The sequence below is a fragment of the Ranitomeya variabilis genome, chromosome 5, assembly GCF_051348905.1.
Source record: "Ranitomeya variabilis isolate aRanVar5 chromosome 5, aRanVar5.hap1, whole genome shotgun sequence".
In the NCBI taxonomy this organism is placed as follows: domain Eukaryota; kingdom Metazoa; phylum Chordata; class Amphibia; order Anura; family Dendrobatidae; genus Ranitomeya; species Ranitomeya variabilis.
In genome coordinates, this window is record NC_135236.1 from 355,581,085 (window position 1) to 355,601,747 (window position 20,663).

Genomic DNA, 20,663 nt, shown 5'->3' on the forward strand with positions numbered 1-20,663 from the left:
AACGTCATGGATCGCTATCGTTATCGTTGGAACGTTGGTCAGTGTGAAGGTACCTTAAGTGTAGCACCAAGCAGTACAATAGCTGGCCATAGAGGAGATGAGCAGTACAGCCCACTCCAAAAGTTTTCTATGGCACCCTGGCTCTTTTAGTTATGTCCCTGTGATGTATCATGGTATGTGTGTCTAGTTAGAAAATATTACATATGATAGAACAATGGTATTAAAAACTATTTAAAAAAATGGACTATGAACTTTAAGTTATGCTGGGTGCTGAAAATGATCAACACATTCTTGGCTGAGACACAGTTTTGTTACGTCACGTTTTGCGATCTGACAGAAACATGTTTCTGATCCTGATTGCTAGCTGTGGTGACAGTAATGTGTGTATATACATGTATATTGAGATCAGTACATGCATATGTGTGAATACATACATTATCTTTATGACAGTACTGCATCTTCCCAAAATCAGAACAAAAAGTATTGTCAGCATAAAATCTCAGTAAGGCATCCTCTCAGCATAATAATAATAATCTTATATTTTTATTTAGCGCTAACATATTCCGCAGCACTTTACAGGATGCACACCTTATCGTCGCTATCCCTGATGGGGCTCACAATCGAATTCCCTATCAGTATGTCTTTGGAATGTGGGAGGAAACTGGAGTACCTGGAGGAAACCCACGCAAACATGGGGAGAACATACTAACTCCTTGCAGATGTTGTCCAAGGTGGGATTTGAACCCAGGACACCAGCGCTGCAAGGCTGCTGTGCTAACCACTGAGCCACCGTGCTGCCGCATGGAATAGATATATTCAATTTGGGAGGTTTTTTAATTATATGGCCTGTTATTTTTTGGGAGGCTGTTTCCAATGTAAGGTATAAAACAGTTAAAGGTAACATAAAAAATGAAAGACATCTTCATGTAATAAATATTAACCCCTTCACCCCCGGAGCTTTTTCCGTTTTCGTTTTTCGCTCCCCTCCTTCCCAGAGCCATAACTTTTTTTATTTTTCTGTCAATATGGCCATGTGAGGGCTTATTTTTTGCGGAACGAGATGTACTTTTGAACGATACCATTGGTTTTACCATGCCGTGTAACAGAAAACGGGAAAATAATTCCAAGTGTGATGAAATTGCAAAAAAAGTGCAATTCCACACTTGTTTTTTGTTTGGCTTTTTTTCTAGGTTCACCAAATGCTAAAACTGACCAGCCATTATGATTCTCCAGGTCATTACGAGTTCATAGACACCTAACATATGTAAGTTATTTTTTATCTAAGTGGTGAAAAAAAATTCCAAAGTTTGCTAAAAAAAAAAATTGTGCGATTTTCCGATACCCGTAGCGTCTCCATATTTCATGATCTGGGGTCGGTTGAGGGCTTATTTTTTGCGTGCCGAGCTGGCGTTTTTAATGATACCATTTTGGTGTAGATACTTTCTTTTGATCGCCCGTTATTGCATTTTAATTCAATGTCGCGGCGGCCCAAAAAAGTAATTTTGGCGGTTTGATTTTTTTTCTCGCTACGCCATTTAGCGGCCAGTTTAATGCTTTGTTTTTATTGATAGATCGGGCGATTCTGAATACAGCGATACCAAATATGTGTATGTTTAATTTTTTTTAATTGTTTTATTTTGATTGGGGCGAAAGGGGGGTGATTTGTACTTTTATATATTTTTTATTTTTTTATATTTTTAAACACTTTTTTTAATTTTGGCATGCTTCAATAGCCTCCATGGGAGGCTAGAAGCATGCACAACTCGATCGGCTCTGCTACATAGAGGTGAAGTACAGATCACCTCTATGTAGCAGAAATCCAGGTGTACTTTGAGCGCCGACCACAAGGTGGTGCTCAAAGCAATCGGCCATCAACAACCATAGAGGTCTCAAGGAGACCTCTGGTTGTTATGGCAATGCACCGCTGACCCCCAATCATGTGACGGGGGTCAGCGGTGCGAGCACTTCCGGCCGTGTGGCCGGGAGCACTAGTTAAATGCCGCTGTCAGCGCTTGACCGCGGCATTTAACTAGTTAATGGGCGCGGGCGGATCGCGATTCCGCTCGCGCTCATTGCGCGCACATGTCAGCTGTACAAAACAGCTGACATGTCGCGGCTTTAAGGTGGGCTCACCGCCGGAGCCCACCTTAAAGCAGGGGATCTGCCAGCTGACGTACTATTCCATCAGCTGGCAGAAAGGGGTTAAAAGTGGTGCACCTTTGCTTGGTACTTGGAAAAATGAAATATAACACTTTAATGTTTAGTTTGCAGTTTATCAGCTTTACAAATGGTGGTGTAACTGAAAAGCACAACAGCAAAGATAATGACATGTAAGACATATGCATCTTTATTTTATGACCTACTTAAAACTGATTCCAAAGTTTCAGTGACAAGTGCCGAAATTTTGACAACTTAAGAGCCAGGACATGGATGTTGCTGTCATGTAGTTAATACCAAACTATAGGACATGTATAGACTCATACAAATACACTGAATTTATGAGTTTATTGAATGAATTCTGTTTAAATGGAACCTGTCACCCCCAAAATCGAAGGAGAGCTAAGCCCACGAGCATCATGGGCTTATTTACAACTTTCTGTAATGCTGTAGATAAGCCCCCGATGTATTCTGAAAGATGAGAAAAAGAGGTTAGATTATAATCACCCAGGGGCGGTCCCGCTGCAGTCGAGTCCGATGGGCATCGCAGTCCGGTCTGGGGCCTCCCATCTTCTTACGATTATGTCATCTTGTCTTCGCGCAGGTGCCTTTCCTGGTGACCTTTCCCGGCGCCTGCGCACTGCAGTACTTTGCTCTGCCCTCAACAGGGCAGACAAAGTACACCTGCTCCAGAGCCACAGCGTGAATACAAGAAGAGGACGTCATTGTAAGAAGATGGGAGGCCTCGGACCAGACCGCAACCCCCATCGTACTGGGAACGCCCCTGGGTGAGTATAATCTATCCTCTTTTTCTAATCTTTCAGGATACATCGGGGGCTTATCTACAGCATTACAGAAAGTTGTAGATATGCCCCTGGTGCTGGTGGGCTTAGCTCACCTTCGATTTTGGGGTTGACAGGTTCCCTTTAAAAGAGTTGATGAAGCATCCTGTATTCGACTGTAAATTAGCTGGATATATTGATCATTTGGAAACCCTTTTTAGGAAAATTTGAAGTATATAAAATGGTTGGTGGCTCAATGAATAAAATGATGGTGAAGAAATGTCAGGGTTACTAAATTATTTTTTTTGTTTTTTTCTGATAAGTTATCAAAAAATCACGGATAGGCAACATTTTTTACAGACACATTGTGAAGTCATAATTAATAGTTGAAATTATAGAAGTTTTTTTCTCTCCCCTTCTCCTCCACACCACCACAAACTTACCCTGAACACTGCAGCGGACTTCATCATAAAGTCCGTGTCCGGCGTTCAAGCCCAAACACTGACTTTCAGGTACGAACACAGAACATTTCTGTTTGTTTTCGCCTATCTATAGATATGAACTCCTGAAAACATGACCTGTTGGCGGCCCTCGAGGAATGCAGTTTGACACCTCTGATATTAACAATTTTGCTGGGATCCAATGAACTTTCTACTAAATGAAAAATATATGGAAACACATTCATGTAGTGGTATGTTTACACAGAACCAAAGATTAGTTCCATACCTATGAATATTTTTAGGTTTTATTGTGCAACAAATGCATGATTTCTTGGTAAACCTTATACAGATCAATTGGACAGTTGCAAATCTGCTGTGTTTGAATGTGAAATTAACCAAACACCAAACCCATGGGACTAGCCACAAATTTACAGAGAGGAAATAGAATAATGATTATATTTATTGAATAATAGTGGCAAAAAGATTACAAAAAGAATTAGTTAAAAAAACAATGTGCACGTGTTCAGGACAAAAACACATATAAAAAAGCCATATCAGAAAAGGCAGACCCTGCATATAAGGGTATGTGCACACGTTGCGGATTTCTTGCAGAAATTTCCTGAAGAAAACCAGAAATTTTCTGCAAGAAATCCGCATTTTTTTTTTGCGTTTTTTTTCCGTTTTTTTCGCGTTTTTTTAGCATTCTGCAAGCGTAATTAGCTTGCAGAATGCTAAAGTTTTCCAAGCGATCTGTAGCATCGCTTGGAAAACTGACTGACAGGTTGGTCACACTTGTCAAACATACTGTTTGACAAGTGTGACCAACTTTTTACTATAGATGCAGCTTATGCAGCATCTATAGTAAAAGATAGAATGTTTAAAAATAATAAAAAAAATAAAAAAAATGCTTATACTCACCCAGACATCTCCTCAGCGGCGTCCGTTCCTCTTCCTATAGCTGGTGTGTGTGCACAGGACCTTCCGTGACGTCACGGTCACGTGAGCGGTCACATGACCGCTCACGACCAATCACAGGACAGTGACGTCATCGGCAAGGTCCTTCGCCGCACATCAGCTACAGGAACCGAAGCGACAGCGTGCAGTGGAGGCGGGAAGACATCGAGGGTGAGTATAGGACTATTTTTTATTTTAATTCTTATTTTTTGACCACTTATATGGTGCCCAGTCCGTGGAGGAGAGTCTCCTCTCCTCCACCCTGGGTACCAACCGCACATAATCTGCTTACTTCCCGCATCGTGGGCACAGCCCCGTGTGGGAAGTAAGCAGATCAATGGACCCCTAGGTGTGCGGAATCCCCTGCAATTCCGCATTTTAATGAACATGTTGCTTTTTTTTCCGCGATGCGATTTTTTCGCGGAAAAAAAGGCTACATTTGCACAAAAAATGCGGAATACACTTAAAATAATGGGAGGCATATGTAAGCGTTTTTTTCGCGTTTTTATCACGTTTTTATAGCGAAAAAACGCGAAAAAAACGCGAAAAATACTTAACGTGTGCACATGGCCTAAAGCACATGATAATAAACACAAGTACAAAAGAATTTTAATAAAAGTGTAGAAAAGTGCAAAGAATCAGAATTGTACAAATAAATCAATATAAAAACTTTAAAATAAATCACACAAAACGTGCATGTGCCATATATGTGCAACAATCAAATGATTATGCAAGATAAATAAGAGGGCTAAATAAGATAGATGAGTAACCATGAATAAAGTGCCCAAGTGCGAAAAAGAAGTATTGAGAGGAAGAATAAGGGTAACAAACTTTTAAGAAAAGTGTTCTTCTAAGGGTTGCCAGGTCCTGTAGCAAAGAGGGGTGCACGTGGCTACAGGACTTGGCACATGAACTTTTTGTGTGATTTAACTTTTTTGTTGCTTTAAACTAATCTGTGTTTGAATGTAGCCTAAACGTGCCCTGCATGAGTCTATAGAGCTTTCCTGTGTGTATATATATATATATATATATATATATATATATATATATATATATATATATATATATATATATATATATATATATATATAAACAGTACAGCCCAAAGGAAAGGTTTGAACACAACTTCTCATTTAAAGATTTTTCTGTATTTTCATGACTATGAAAATTGTACATACACACTGAAGGCATCAAAACTATGATTTAGCACATGTGGAATTATGTACTTAACAAAAAAGTGTGAAACAACTGAAAATATGTCTTATATTCTAGGTTCTTCAAAGTAGCCACCTTTTGCTTTGATGACTGCTTTGCACACTCTTGGCATTCTCTTAATGAGCTTCAAGATGCAGTCACCGGGAATATTCTTCCAACAATCTTGAAGGAGTTCCCAGAGATGCTTAGCACTTATTGGCCCTTTTGCCTTCACTATGTGGTCCAGCTCACCGCAAACCTTCTCGATTGGGTTCAGGTCTGGTGACTGTGAAGGCCAGGTCATCTGGCGTAGCACCCCATCACTCTCCTTCTTGGTCAAAGAATGTTCCCGGTGACTACCTCTTGAAGCTCATCAAGAAAATGGCAAGAGTGTGCAAAGCAGTCATCAAAGCAAAAGGTGACTACTTTGAAGAACCTAGAATATAAGATATATTATCAGTTGTTTCACACTTTTTTGTTAAGTATATAATTCCACATGTATTAATTCATAGTTATGATGCCTTCAGTGTGAATTTACAATTTTCATAGTCATGAAAATACAGAAAAATCTCTAAATGAGAAGGTGTGTCCAAACTTTTGGTCTGTACTATATATATATATATATATATATATATATATATATATACAGTATAATTTCAGTTGTTTAACACTTTTTGTTAAGTATATAATTTCACATGTGTTAATTCATAGTTTTGATGCCTTCAGTGTGAATGTACAATTTTCATAGTCATGAAAATACAGAAAAATCTTTAAGTGAGGTGTGTCCAAACGTTTGGTCTGTACTGTGTATAAAAAAATATATATATATATATATATATATATATATATATATATATATATATATATATATATATATATATACACTCACCGGCCACTTTATTAGGTACACCATGCTAGTAACGGGTTGGACCCCCTTTTGCCTTCAGAACTGCCTCAATTCTTCGTGGCATAGATTCAACAAGGTGCTGGAAGCATTCCTCAGAGATTTTGGTCCATATTGACATGATGGCATCACACAGTTGCCGCAGATTTGTCGGCTGCACATCCCAAAGATGCTCCATACAAGGCAGGATGGATCCATGCTTTCATGTTGTTTACGCCAAATTCTGACCCTACCATCCGAATGTCGCAGCAGAAATCGAGACTCATCAGACCAAGCAACGTTTTTCCAATCTTCTACTGTCCAATTTCGATGAGCTTGTACAAATTGTAGCCTCAGTTTCCTGTTCTTAGCTGAAAGGAGTGGTACCCGGTGTGGTCTTCTGCTGCTGTAGCCCATCTGCCTCAAAGTTCGACGCACTGTGCATTCAGAGATGCTCTTAGGCCTACCTTGGTTGTAACGGGTGGCGATTTGAGTCACTGTTGCCTTTCTATCAGCTCGAACCAGTCTGCCCATTTTCCTCTGACCTCTGGCATCAACAAGGCATTTCCGCCCACAGAACTGCCGCTCACTGGATTTTTTTTCTTTTTCGGACCATTCTCTGTAAACCCTAGAGATGGTTGTGCGTGAAAATCCCAGTAGATCAGCAGTTTCTGAAATACTCAGACCAGCCCTTCTGGCACCAACAACCATGCCACGTTCAAAGGCACTCAAATCACCTTTCTTCCCCATACTGATGCTCGGTTTGAACTGCAGGAGATTGTCTTGACCATGTCTACATGCCTAAATGCACTCAGTTGCCGCCATGTGATTGGCTGATTAGAAATTAAGTGTTAACAAGAAGTTGGACAGGTGTACCTAATAAAGTGGCCGGTGAGTGTATATATATATATATATATATATATATATATATATATATATATATATATTTATATATATATATATATATATATTTATATATATATATATATATATATATATATATATATATATATATATTTATATTTACTGTTGAATCCAGAAGTTTACATACACTATATAAATAGACACTAATGCATGTTTTTCTCAATATCTGACATGAAATCAGAGTACACCTTTCCCGTTTTAGGTCAGTTAGGATTATCAAAATTATTAATATTTGCCTGATGCCAGAATAATGAGAGAGAGAATGTTTTAAGGCTTTTTATTACTTATTGCAAAGTCAAAAGTTTACATACATTTCATTAGTATTTGGTACCATTGCCCTTAAACTTAATGACTTGGGTCAAAGCTTTGGGATATCATTCCACAAGCTTCTCACAATAGTTGGTTGGAATTTGGGCTCATTCCTCCTGAGAAAACTGGTGTAACTGATACAGATTTGTAGGTTGCCTTGCTCGCACCTGCCATTTCAGCTGTGCTCTAAATTTTCAGAAGGATTGAGATCAGGGCTTTGTGATGGCCACTCCAAAACATTGACTTTGTTTTCCTTAAGCCACTTTGTTACCATTTTGGCAGCATGTTTTAGGTCATTGTCCATTTGGAAGACCCATTTCCACCCAAATTTAACTTCCTGGCTGATGTTTCGGGATGTTGCTTCAATATTGCCACATAATCTTCATTCTCATGGTGCCATCTATTTTGTGAAGTGCACCAGTCCTTACTGCAGCAAAATATCCCCACAACATGATGCTGCCACTCCTGTGTTTCACAGTTGGGATGGTGTTCTTAAGCTTCCAAGCTTCTCCCTTTTTCCTTCAAACATAAGAATGGTCACTAAGCCCAAAAAGTTCAATTTTAGCTCCATCAAACCACAGGACATGTCTACAAAAATTAAGGTCTTTGATCCCATATGCATTTTACAAACATTAATTTGGCTTTTTTTATGTTTCTTTTGGAGTAATGGCTTCTTCCTGATAGAGTGGCCTTTCAGTCCATGTTGACACAGTACTTGTTTCACTAGGGATACTGACACAATCCTACCAGCTTCTATCATCATCTTCACAAGATCTTTTTCTTTTGTCTTTGGGTTGATATTCACATGTTGGACCAAAGCATGTCCTTCTATGGGACACAGAACCCCTCTCCTTACTGAGAGGTATGATGGCTGGACATTGCCATCTTGTTTGTACTTGCGTATAATTGTTTGTACAGATGAATGAGGCACCTTCAGGTATTTTTAAATTGTACCCAAGGATGAGCCAGACTTGTGCAAGTCCACAATTCTCTTCCTGATATCTTGGCTAATTTCTTGAGACTTTCCCATGATGCTACACAAAGAAGCAGTGTGTTTCAGGTGTGCATTAAAATACATCCACAGGTGTGTCTCTAATTAACTCAGGTGTTGCCAAAAAACAGAATCAGAAGCTTCCAAACACATGACATCATCGTATGGGTAGTCCCGAATTGTTTCAACGCATAGTAATCTTAGTGTGTGTAAATTTTTGACTTTGCAGTACTAAAACTGCCTTAAAACATTCTCTCCCTTATTATTCTGGCATTTGGCAAATATGCAAATATTAATAATTATGGTAATCATACTTGACCTAAAATGGGAAAGGTTTACTCTGATTTCATTTCAGGTATTGAGGAAAACATGCATATGTGACTTTTTATATATATATATATATATATATATATATATATATATATATATATATATATACAGTATATACTGTATACACTAGATGGTGGCCCGACTCTAACGCATCGGGTATTCTAGAATATGCATGTCGACGTAGTATATTGCCCAGCCAGGTAGTATATTGGCCAGTCACGTAGTATATTGCCCAGCTACATAGTATATTTCCCAGCCACATATGTCACAGGTTAAAAAATAAAAAATAAACATACACTCACCTTCCGAGGGCCCCTTGTAGTCCTGTCGCCTGTGTGCGGTGCACGCGGCAGCTTCCAGTCCCAGGGTTGGTATGAGCGCAGAACCTGTGATGACGTTGCGGTCACATGACCATGACAGCATGGCAGGTCCTTCTTGCGCAGGCGCGCAGGACCTGTGATGACATCGCGGTCACATTACCGTGACGTCATGGCAGGTCCTTCTCACATAGCATCCTTAGCACCGGAACCTGCAGGCGCGTGCGGCTCGGCGGACTACGGAGGGTGAGAATAGCAGTTTTTTTTGTTTTTTTTTATAATTTTTAACATTAGATCTTTTTACTATTGATGCTGCATAGGCAGAATCAATAGTAAAAACTTGGTGACACAGGGTTAATAGCGGCGGTGACGGAGTGCGTAACCCGTGGCATAACGCGGTCCGTTACCGCTGGCATTAACCCAGTGTGAGCGGTGACTGACTGACTGGAGGGGAGTATGCGGGCGCCAGGCACTGACTGCAGGGGAGTAGGGAGGGACTAATCGGACTGTGCCCATCGCTGATTGGTCGCGGCAGCCATGACAGGCAGCTGGCGAGAACAATTCCGTGATGGAAGTTGCCAACAGAAAGACGGAAGTATCCCTTAGACATTTATATATATATATATATATATATATATATATATATATATATATATATATATATACCTATAGCTCATCATATATATTACTAGGGGGTCCTCAAAATTAATGAAAATTGTTATTTGGAGCATTGATGACAGAAATTAAATGTGTCATGTTTACGATTGTGCTTATTATTCATGTAAAAACAATCGTCTTTCTTTCTATAAACTGAATGAACAGAATTAGGTTAACAGTTTTTTCCATTTACAAGCTCTGAGTCTGAAGAAAGTTTAGAAAACAGTTGTATTACATCTCCAGCGGATGTTAAAAATTATAGCAGTTGCCTCATTAACAACAGTTTTTCACCTTCATTAGATGCTGCATAATTTATACATTTCACACCTGGGAAGATAATAATTCACAATTACAATAGCATTTGAAGATATATGCAGCACATGCTAATGAGGTTATTCAGGCAGAATGAACAGTACTCATAGGGCTTGTAAACTACATTCTGTATATAAGATTTTATAAATAAACACATATATTTATTACAATATTAGCCTAAGATGAGGAAGGCTCAGTATTGTGTTTGGAGCCAAAACACCATGTGTAACCACTAATTGGAGAATAAGAATACTCAGTTTTTCGCTTGAATAATGTTGGTGTGTTATCTCTTTTTCCTTGGATTACACTTTTAGACATTTGGGTAATTGCTCTGGGGCTTGCACCTATTTTATTTTTACCACTACCGCTTTAGTCGTTTGTATGTATATGTATGGTGGAAATCTGGAAATCACAGGATGGATAGACATAGTACTGAAATGTAAATGATGAAAAAATGGAAACAAAGTATTGAAAACATCTCAATTTATTTAGTATTGAGTATGCGCAAAAAGTGCAGAAGCATATGCACTTACACACCTTGCCATGCTATCGAAAAGGTTGTTAATGGCTTTTGAAACTTGGTCAGTGACATCCAGTACAGAATGAATCAATCGTGTCCCAGGAGCCATTTTTCAACATGACAATTCCACTGTGAGCAGCCTCCATGGCCTAAACCTATTACTGTGGCCTGCACTATCCCCAAACTTGTCTCTCATTGAGCACATTTGGGAAATCATTGGTCGGCAATTAAAAAAGACAGCTGCCAGCAGTGGATCTAGATGATTTGCATGCCCAAGTGCATTCAGCATTGCAAAACATTCTTCAAACTCATTACTGGCATATCATTAACACGCCTATTGATCCTGTGATTTTTTGTGGTCCTGTGATTGTAATAATCACATCACTAGTTTTTCTTCTTGATGTTGGAAGTTCAATTCTGATGAGTGTATATACTATATGTGTGTGTATATATATATATATATATATATATATATATATATATATATATGTGTGTGTGTGTGAGTGTGTGTGTGTGTGTGTTTGTGTGTACCTATACACACATACACATCCAGGCAATAAAGCCTAATAAAGCCTAAGCAGCAGATCTTGATGATTTGCATTGCAAAGTGCATTCAGCCAAAGTAAAACATTCCTCAGACAACCATTAAAAACCTAATTGATAGCATAACAAGAAGTGTAAGTGCATATTTTTCTGTATTTATGTGCATGGCGCTCATACTTAACACTGAATAAATTGAAATGTTTTCTAAATTTAGTTTCCTTTTTTTACCTTTTTCATATTAACAGGTATATTTTTGACTTTTGGTGTTGCAGTTTCAATGTTGAGGATTGTATCTATTTAGCTATCTGTATACATTATATATAGACATTTATACATATTCATATGTAAGTTTGTGGGCTTTGGTTTTGTGACTTCATATGTTCTACTCTTACTTTTAGGAGCATATCTACGTTTTATCTGTGTTCGAAACTGCATCAAAGTAGCTCTGACCTGATTGACCCAACTCTCCTTCTGTAGGCCAATAACAATTTTCTTGACAGCATCACTTTGCTCGGTTTTGACATGTCCAGCTCTGAGAAAAATTATATGTCATCTCAGTTTGATTACATCCTCCAGCTTATTTCCCATTTGTAGCGAAGTGGCTTTTGCTGCATGGGTCCTCACTCTGTTTACCTCTAATTGATTGCTTACAGACCCTTCTCTGACATTGGTACCTGTTGCTGGCTCTTTTTCAGGTCAACTAGCTGCAGGTACGTGTGAGGTTGTTACATACGACAGAGATAGCAGTCAGCCACGAAGAACCATAGCCCGACAAACTGCTCGCTGTGCATGTAGAAAAGGACAGATTGCCGGCACAACAAGAGCAAGACCAGCCTGCGTAGATGGTAGGCACGTTTTATTATTTTGTTACATTATTCTGATTATTGTATTGCGTGTATATTTGCATTGGTTGTTTTGCAGCCATTCTTTGAAGTTTCTATATGGTATACTTGCAGGACACTTTCTGATACACGTATGCATTTCCAACATGTTTATGTTTCTCAGCGGTGTGTATCAAAGCATTGTTTTATAGCCGTACGGCCGAGGATAAAGATGTAAAAGAGTGAGCCAGACATTTAATGAAGCATTCTAATATTCTTTGAATTTTGAATAACTGGACTCAAAACATTTTTGAATAATGCAATAAAAATGTAGCTTATGAGATGTACCCACTGCTACCCGATTAGAAGCTTAAAAAATGCATTTTGCTCCAATTCAGATTCAGAGATTTAATGCCACCCTTAGGCTAATGTGACTTTCCTGCGTGCAAGCTAATGTTGTTGGAAAAAAAGCACTTCCAGCATTGTTAGAATATTATTATTTTTTTCTTTATTTCTAGTATTTTGTCTCATTAAAATTATCACTGCATATGACTCACTGCCAAATAGTAGCAGCCTGGAGCCTCCTCACATACTTATCCTAAGAAGAAATTGTTTGTCTTTAGAAAAAAAATAGCAATTTTGTTTGCCATAAACAAGTAATAATTGTCCTGCAGGTATTGTCATTTTATTGGAAGGTTCATTTTTTATACCTGTAAACAGCAATTCTCCGGAGAAAACTAAACAGACGTTCTGAGTCTGTCACGGATGAACTCTGTTTTTTTGCTCTATCATTTTTGGTCACATTAAATTGCACCTACAGTTCCCATTGGTTTCTAAGTAGAAAGCAGCATAGAACATTCAGGGCGTTCTTGTATTATACTTAGGTCTTTGTGCTTGTTTCCATAGTGCACAGCTCTTCTATTAAACCACACACAAGCCATTATCAAAATTACAGGCCAATCTTTAGAGTTTCTTCAATCAAAACAAAAAATATAGAAGTATATATAGTAAAGGGATCACTCTATAAAGTAGAAATGGAGCTCCATACTCACTTCTCATATTATAGGAATCTGCTCTACCTAATTTATGCTGCTATTCTAAGTCATATTGGAAGTTTCGAACTTCGAACAATAAATAAGACATACAATTGCTGCTCAGGAGAGAAAATAAATGCACCAGGCTAGTTACAAAAAATTGTAGATTCAATTTGGACAGGTTCACTCAAATTCTGCCAGCAGATAAAATTCAACCTGAATTAACACGGTCCAACTCCAAACAGTCCTTTATGAACACCTAACAATAACAAGGAGAAAAAGAAACTATTCTTGGACAAGAACATCCCAAAATATAATATTTGTTGAGTAATGCAAAAATATCAGATACAAATTAAAGTCAATTAAAAACATGTACAAAACCAAATATTGTGCCACAATGAGAAGAACAGCTCAAAGCTCAAAGACAATCTGTCACAGGAGTTATCAACAAATATCCGAGGTAAACCACAATGGGGGAAAAAAATATTTGATACACTGCCAATTTTCCAAGTTTTTCCATCTACAAAAAATGGAAAGGTCTGTAAATTTTATCGTAGGTACACTTCAACTGTGAGAGATATAATCTTAAAAACATCCAGAAAATCACATTGTATAGTTTTTACATAATTAATTTTTATTTTATTGCATGAAATAAGTATTTGATACAATAGAAATACAGAACTTAATATTTGGCATAGAAAACTTTGTTTGAAATTACAGAGATCAGACGTTTCCTGTAGTTCTTGACCAAGTTTGAACATACTGCAGCAGGGATTTCGGCTCACTCCTCCATACAGAGCTTTCGGGTTTCGAGGCTGTCACTGGGCAACATTGAGTTTCAGCTCCCTCCCAAGATTTTCTATTGAATTCAGGTCTGAAGACTGGCTAGGCAACTCCAGGACCTTGAAATGCTTACTATGCCACTCCATAGTGGCCCTGGCTGTGTATTTTGGGTCATTTTCATGCTGGAAGACCAAGCCACAACCCATCTGTAATGCTCTTACTGAAGGAAGGACATTTTTGACCAAAATCTCATGATACATGACCCCATCTATCCTCCCTTCAATATGGTGTAGTTGTCCTGTCCCCTATGCAAAAAATCACCCCCTAAGTATAATGTTTTCCTAACCATGCTTCCTGTTTGGGACAATGTACTCATTGAGGTTGTACTCATCCTCTTCATCCTCCAAACATGGCGAGTGGAGTTCATACCAAAAAGTTCTGACCCTATTACCATCTTCCATACTTCCACTGGTTCATCCAGATGGTAATTGATGAACTTGAAATGGGCCTGGACTGGAATGGGCTGGCTTGAGCAAGGAGACTTTGCGTGCCCTGCAAGATTTTAATCCATGACATCTTAGCGTGTTAATAACAGTAATGTTGGAAACTTTTCAGGTCATTGACCATGTCCACCTGTTTAGTTATAGGCTGATTCCTGACCTTTTTCAGAATGATTTTTACCCCAAGAGGTGAGATCTTGCATGGAGCCCCAGATCGAGGAAGATTGATTGTCACCTTCCGTTTTCTAATAATTGTGCCAACAGTAGTTGCTTTTCACCATGCTGCTTGCCTAGCATTCCAGCCTTGTGCAGGTCTAAAAATTTGTCTCACTGTTCTTAGACAGCTTTAAGGTCTTGGCCATGGTGGAGAGGTTGGAATGTGACTGAGTGAGTGTGTGGACAGTTGTCTTTTATACATCATACAATGTGATTTGTTTTTTTTTGATACCGTCTCTCACAGTTGAAGTGTACGTAAAATCGACAATGTATCAAATACCTATTTTCCAAACAGTATATATATATATCTATATATATAATTGTCTAAGGGTTTTTCCGTCTGTCTGTCTGTCTGTCTGTCCTGGAAATCCCGCGTCTCTGATTGGCCGAGGTCGCCAGGCCTCGACCAATCAGCGACGGGCACAGTATCGACGTAGATGTCATAATGGTTGCCATGGCGACGATGATGTCCTAAAGGTTGCCTCGACCAATCAGCGACGGGCACAGTCTGCCGTGAATTCTGGAATCATCATTGTCTATATACTACGGGGACATCCATATTACATACAGGGTATATTATATATATATATATATACTAGATTATGCATATTCTAGAATACCCGATGCGTTAGAATCGGGCCACAATCTAGTATATATATATATATATATATATATATATATATATATATATATATATATATATATATATATATATATATATATATATATACAGTACAGACCAACATTTTGGACACACCTTCTCATTTAAAGATTTTTCTGTATTTTCATGACTATGAAAATTGTAAATACACACTGAAGGCATCAAAACTATGAATTAATACATGTGGAATTATATACAGTACTTAACAAAAAAGTGTGAAACAACTGAAAATATGTCTTATATTCTAGGTTCTTCAAAGTAGCCACCTTTTGCTTTGATTACTGCTTTGCACACTCTTGGCATTCTCTTGATGAGCTTCAAGAAGTAGTCTCCAGAAATGGTTTTCACTTCGCAGGTGTGCCCTGTCAGGTTTAATAAGTGTGATTTCTTGCCTTATAAATGGGGTTGGGACCACCAGTTGTGTTGTGCAGAAGTATGGTGGGTACACAGCTGATAGTCCTACTGAATAGACTGTTAGAATTTGTATTATGGCAAGAAAAAAACAGCTAAGTAAAGAAAAACGAGTGGCCATCATTACTTTAAGAAATGAAGGTCAGTTAGTCCAAAAAATTGGGAAAACTTTGAAAGTGTCCCCAAGTGAAGTTTCAAAAACCATCAAGCTCTACAAAGAAATTGGCTCACATGAGGACCGCCCTAGGAAAGGAAGACCAAGAGTCACCTCTGCTTCAGAGGATAAGTATATCCAAGTCACCAGCCTCAGAAATCGCAGGTTAACAGCAGCTCAGACTAGAGACCAGGTCAATGCCACACAGAGTTCTAGCAGCAGACACATCTCTACGACACTGTTAAGAGGAGACTTTGTGCAGCAGGCCTTCATGGTAACATAGCTACTAGGAAACCACTGCTAAGGCAGCAAGCAGAAGAGACTTGTTTGGGCTAAAGAACACAAAGAATGGACATTAGACTGGTGAAAATCTGTGCTTTGGTCTGATGAGTCCAAATTTGAGATCTTTGCTTCCAACCACCGTATCTTTGTGCGACGCAGAAAAGGTGAACGGATGGACTCTACATGCCTGGTTCCCACCATGAAGCATGAAGGAGGAGGTGTGATGGTGTGGGGGTGCTTTGCTGGTGACACTGTTGGGGATTTATTCAAAATTGAAGGCATACTGCAGCAGCATGGCTGCCACAGCATTTGCAGCGGCATGCTATTCCATCCGGTTTGTGTTTAGTTGGACCATCATTTATTTTTCAACAGGACAATGACCTCAGACACACCTCCAGGCTGTGTAAGGGCTATTTAACAATGAAGGAGAGTGATGGGGTGCTACGCCAGACCTGAACCCAATCGAGATGGTTTGGGGTGAGCTGGACCGCAGAGTGAAGGCAAAAGGGCCAACAAGTGCTAAACATCTCTGGGAACTCCTTCAAGATTGTTGCAAGACCATTTCCGGTGACTACCTCTTGACGCTCATCAAGCAAATGCCAAGAGTGTGCAAAGCAGTCATCAAAGCAAAAGGTGGCTATTTTGAAGAACCTAGAATATAAGACATATTTTCAGTTGTTTCACACTATTTTGTTAAGTATATAATTCCACATGTGTTAATTCATAGTTTTGATGCCTTCAGTGTGAATTTACAATTTTCATAGACATGAAAATACAGAAAAATCTTTAAATGAGAAGGTGTGTCCAAACTTTTGGTCTGTACTGTATATATATATATATATATATATATATATATATATATATATATATATATATATATATTTATTTTTTTTACTTATATTTTTTGCATTTGTTGGTCACACACATATCAACAATATTAGGAAAAATAGCACACTATCAATTATTACATGATCAGTGAAGACATTGGATAAACAATAGTGATGAGCGAGTATACTCGTTGCTCAGGTTTTCCCGAGCATGCTCGGGTGATCTGCGAGTATTTTTTAGTGTTCGGAGATTTAGTTTTTGTTGATTCAGCTGCTTGATTTACTGCTATTAGCCAGCCTAAGTACATGTGGGGGTTGCCTGGTTGCTAGGGAATCTGTCAGGTGAAGACCTTCGGTAACCACTACCCCAGCTACAGAAGACGCAGAAAGGGAAATGCAGAGGACTCTTACCCACAGGTACAAGGGGTCGAGGGTGTCGTGTCTATCGTAGGTATCAGCAGCCAGGAGCCGGGACCCGAGGAGAGTGGAGGTGCTCTGGAATACTTTGCACCAACAAGACCTGCGGTCACGTGACCACACTTCAGAGAAGGGGGTGGAGCTACTTCAAAGCCCCACTGGGAGCCGACAGCAGCACAGGAAATAAAAAGTGAAGAGGAGTAAACAGTAGTCAGGTCAGCAAAGCCACAATGTCATACACTGAGAGGGCGGTGAGGTACAGCAGGAATAGTCGGAGGGAGGTCAGGACGTAGCCGAAGGTCATACACAAAGATGGCGGTGAAGTACAGCAGGGATAACCAAAGGAAGATCAAGACGTAGCCAAAGGTCATACACAAAGAGGGCGGCGAGGTACAGAATCAGCAGACGGAAGACTTTAACAGGGACGAGACCAGATCAAAAATCAAGCAGGCATACAAAGATAGGCATGAAGCAAAGGCAGAACAGGGTCAAACACACACAGAGTATAAATGACAGAGAATGACCCCACAATGAGGCTATAAAAACCCTCCCAAGATCCCAAAGAGAGGCCATCCACATTAACTCTTAAACCACCTAACCTGCAGACCCAGCGAACCATGACAGAATCCCCACATGTAATCAAGCTGTCTAGTTGCAAATCATCTAGCTGCGGCAAGGAAAACTAAATTTCCGAACACTAACAAATACTCGGAGATCACCCGAGCGTGCTCGGGAAAACCCGAGCAACAAGTATATTCAATCATCACTAATAAACACCAGTCCAGGGGAGAGCATAAGGAAGTTAAATGATTTGAAGCATCTTTTCTTCACTTGTATCGCTGAAATGCAACTTCCTCAGGGATTGCTGACCTTACTGCCTTTAATGCTCACTTTCCTTCACCACCACAGCTCTGATACTCTACACTGGTCTTGGTATTTTCTGTGCTGTGTTGCTGCATTTCAACGATGAGGCCAATCTGAAGCTTGTAATTAACCTTCCGTGGTCATATAGTGGCAACACACATCATGGCAAATGCATTAGTTTGGTATCAGTACCAAAGTGGAGCAATAGGTAACAGAAGGAGAGTAAACTGGTGCGGAGAACTGGAGCTGCAGGGGTGGAGGCAGCAGAAATAGTAAGGAAAGGTTAATTTGATTTTTCTAATTTAGCTTAGTACTTTAACAAACTTAAAGAATATCCAGCAAAATGGTGACTGTCTGGACATCATTTTTACAAGTTCTAGAGAATCTGAATTTTCTAAATTTGTAACAAATTTGATTTGTTATGAATAAATCAACTCATCCAAACCACGTGGAAAAAAATCTTTGAGATCCACATTTTAAGATCTGCATAATGAACTGGTATAAAGAACTTGATTAACACCTGAGAATACTAGTTCCTAAATACAATAGAGCAAAGTTGGCAGAACCATCCTGATTCTTGACCATGTTGCTCTCAAGAACCTATCCTTCTGTTCTCAGAGCAGGAAAGCCTTGTCCTCTGCCCAGTGTAAACACATGCATGCTCAGTCAATCCAAGCATGCATGTTTATAGGAGAGTCAGGAGAAATAGTTGACAGCTGAACAAGAGTTTATAAGACAGGGATCTAAGGTGCATGAACAATTTTAGTTGTGTTTCTTGTAACCTTGTAAAGTCTTTGGCTTATTTTCAATGAATACAAATAGCTTAGTTATTCTGTATCCAGCCAAAGCTGCCATGCACCAGGCTATGGTAGATTGTTCAGAACATAAAGCAACAGTACCTGTTTTCATAAATGATATAGAGGGGATTTTATTCTTTTGTCAGATGCAGATTGTATTACATGGTGGATTATACTGTTACAATTAAACTCTCTGCACAGTCACTATACAGAAGCAACCGAGTTACATAACACAACAGGGTTACGACCCCTCTGTTAGTTCAGACGGTAACAGCTGTGATTTACAATCCTTCCACACCAATCATCATCTTCATAATCATTCATGCAAACAGAAGACTCTAACACACAATTTTTATTTTTCTAGAAAAGAAATATTTCCTGTTTTCATTTTCACTGTCCAGACAAGTATCTTCTTAATATTCCCTAGGATAGACAATATTTTATTATTCTGCCAGTCTCTCTTTTTCCCACATGAAATTTCACACATGTATCTTTTCTACAGTATGTACATAAGGGCAGAAATATATTAAACTTGAAAATATTTCCCATAACAAATTAGGTTACTGCTTATGTAACTGCCAGTAACATAGCAGGTGGGAAGGGGTGCAGGGCAGTTGCAAAATTCTTAGGGACACAGAGGCTCAATTCACTAAGGTATTTATGCTAGAATTCTGCTCTGAAACACTAGTTTTGGCCAAGTCTGACAAAGTAGATGGAGCTTGGGTGGGATGGGGGTAGGATAATTAATTAATAGTTTTGGTGAACCTTACACCAGAACATGTTGCTTCAATGTCTAAATGGAGTAAAATTTCAGGCAAGGTTCACAGAGGCGCACCTGCAGTTTTAAGATGTGCCACATTAAGTGCATCAGATACCACCATGCCACCACTGGCAATACCAGTTTTAATGAATCAGGGTGAACATTTCAAAAGAACAAAAAAGAAAGCCTATCTTCTCTTTAACTTTTAAGCTCCTAAGAAGGAGCCTGCTTACTGTTGGGAAAGTGCACATACCTCGACTTTTGGCTAGATGCCCAGGATCTCTGGAAGAGCTTTGAACTGTATGGACATCATCATGATGCCATAATAGTTGGATTCTGTGGTAGAGCAGGGAACCACCAATCTCCATCCTATAGGTCGCAGACAGCTCCAGAAACATCCCATTCCATACTTTTCAATGGGTCTTTAAAACTTTCTAAAGGGGCACATAAGGGTCATTAATTGTTTTAAGGAAGGACTCAAAAAACATTATTTATTTTATGAGGAACTCAGGGGTCATTATTACTGGGTTAGGAGGCACATTACTCACCGCATCCCGGCCCCTGGCAACCCATGCAACGCCACTGATTACTGTTGTTCTCTCATATGGTGGGGCTTTTTTGTTCTCTTCAGTCACAAAGGCCTAGGTGCAACTGCTTTAACTGTTACCCCCTACAGCTAGATCTATTACATTAATGCCACATTACACACCGTTCAGCTTTCACTGTATAGAAACCAGATTTACATGGAATAATTTTTAATGCAATTCTTTTAGCCAAAACAAGTGTAAACATGAAAATGAGGTAAGTCAAAATATTTTATCTT

The 20,663-nt window shown here is 39.1% G+C and overlaps 1 protein-coding gene across 1 annotated transcript in view; it reads left to right on the plus strand.

Moving 5' to 3' along the window:
• TAFA5 (TAFA chemokine like family member 5) overlaps positions 1–20,663 on the plus strand; it is a 738,239-nt gene that overhangs the window by 348,464 nt on the left and 369,112 nt on the right. Inside the window, exon 2 of the mRNA XM_077264860.1 lies at positions 12,009–12,158. Within this exon, the coding sequence (XP_077120975.1) occupies positions 12,009–12,158 (150 nt within the window). The remainder of the gene's footprint in view (positions 1–12,008; positions 12,159–20,663) is intronic.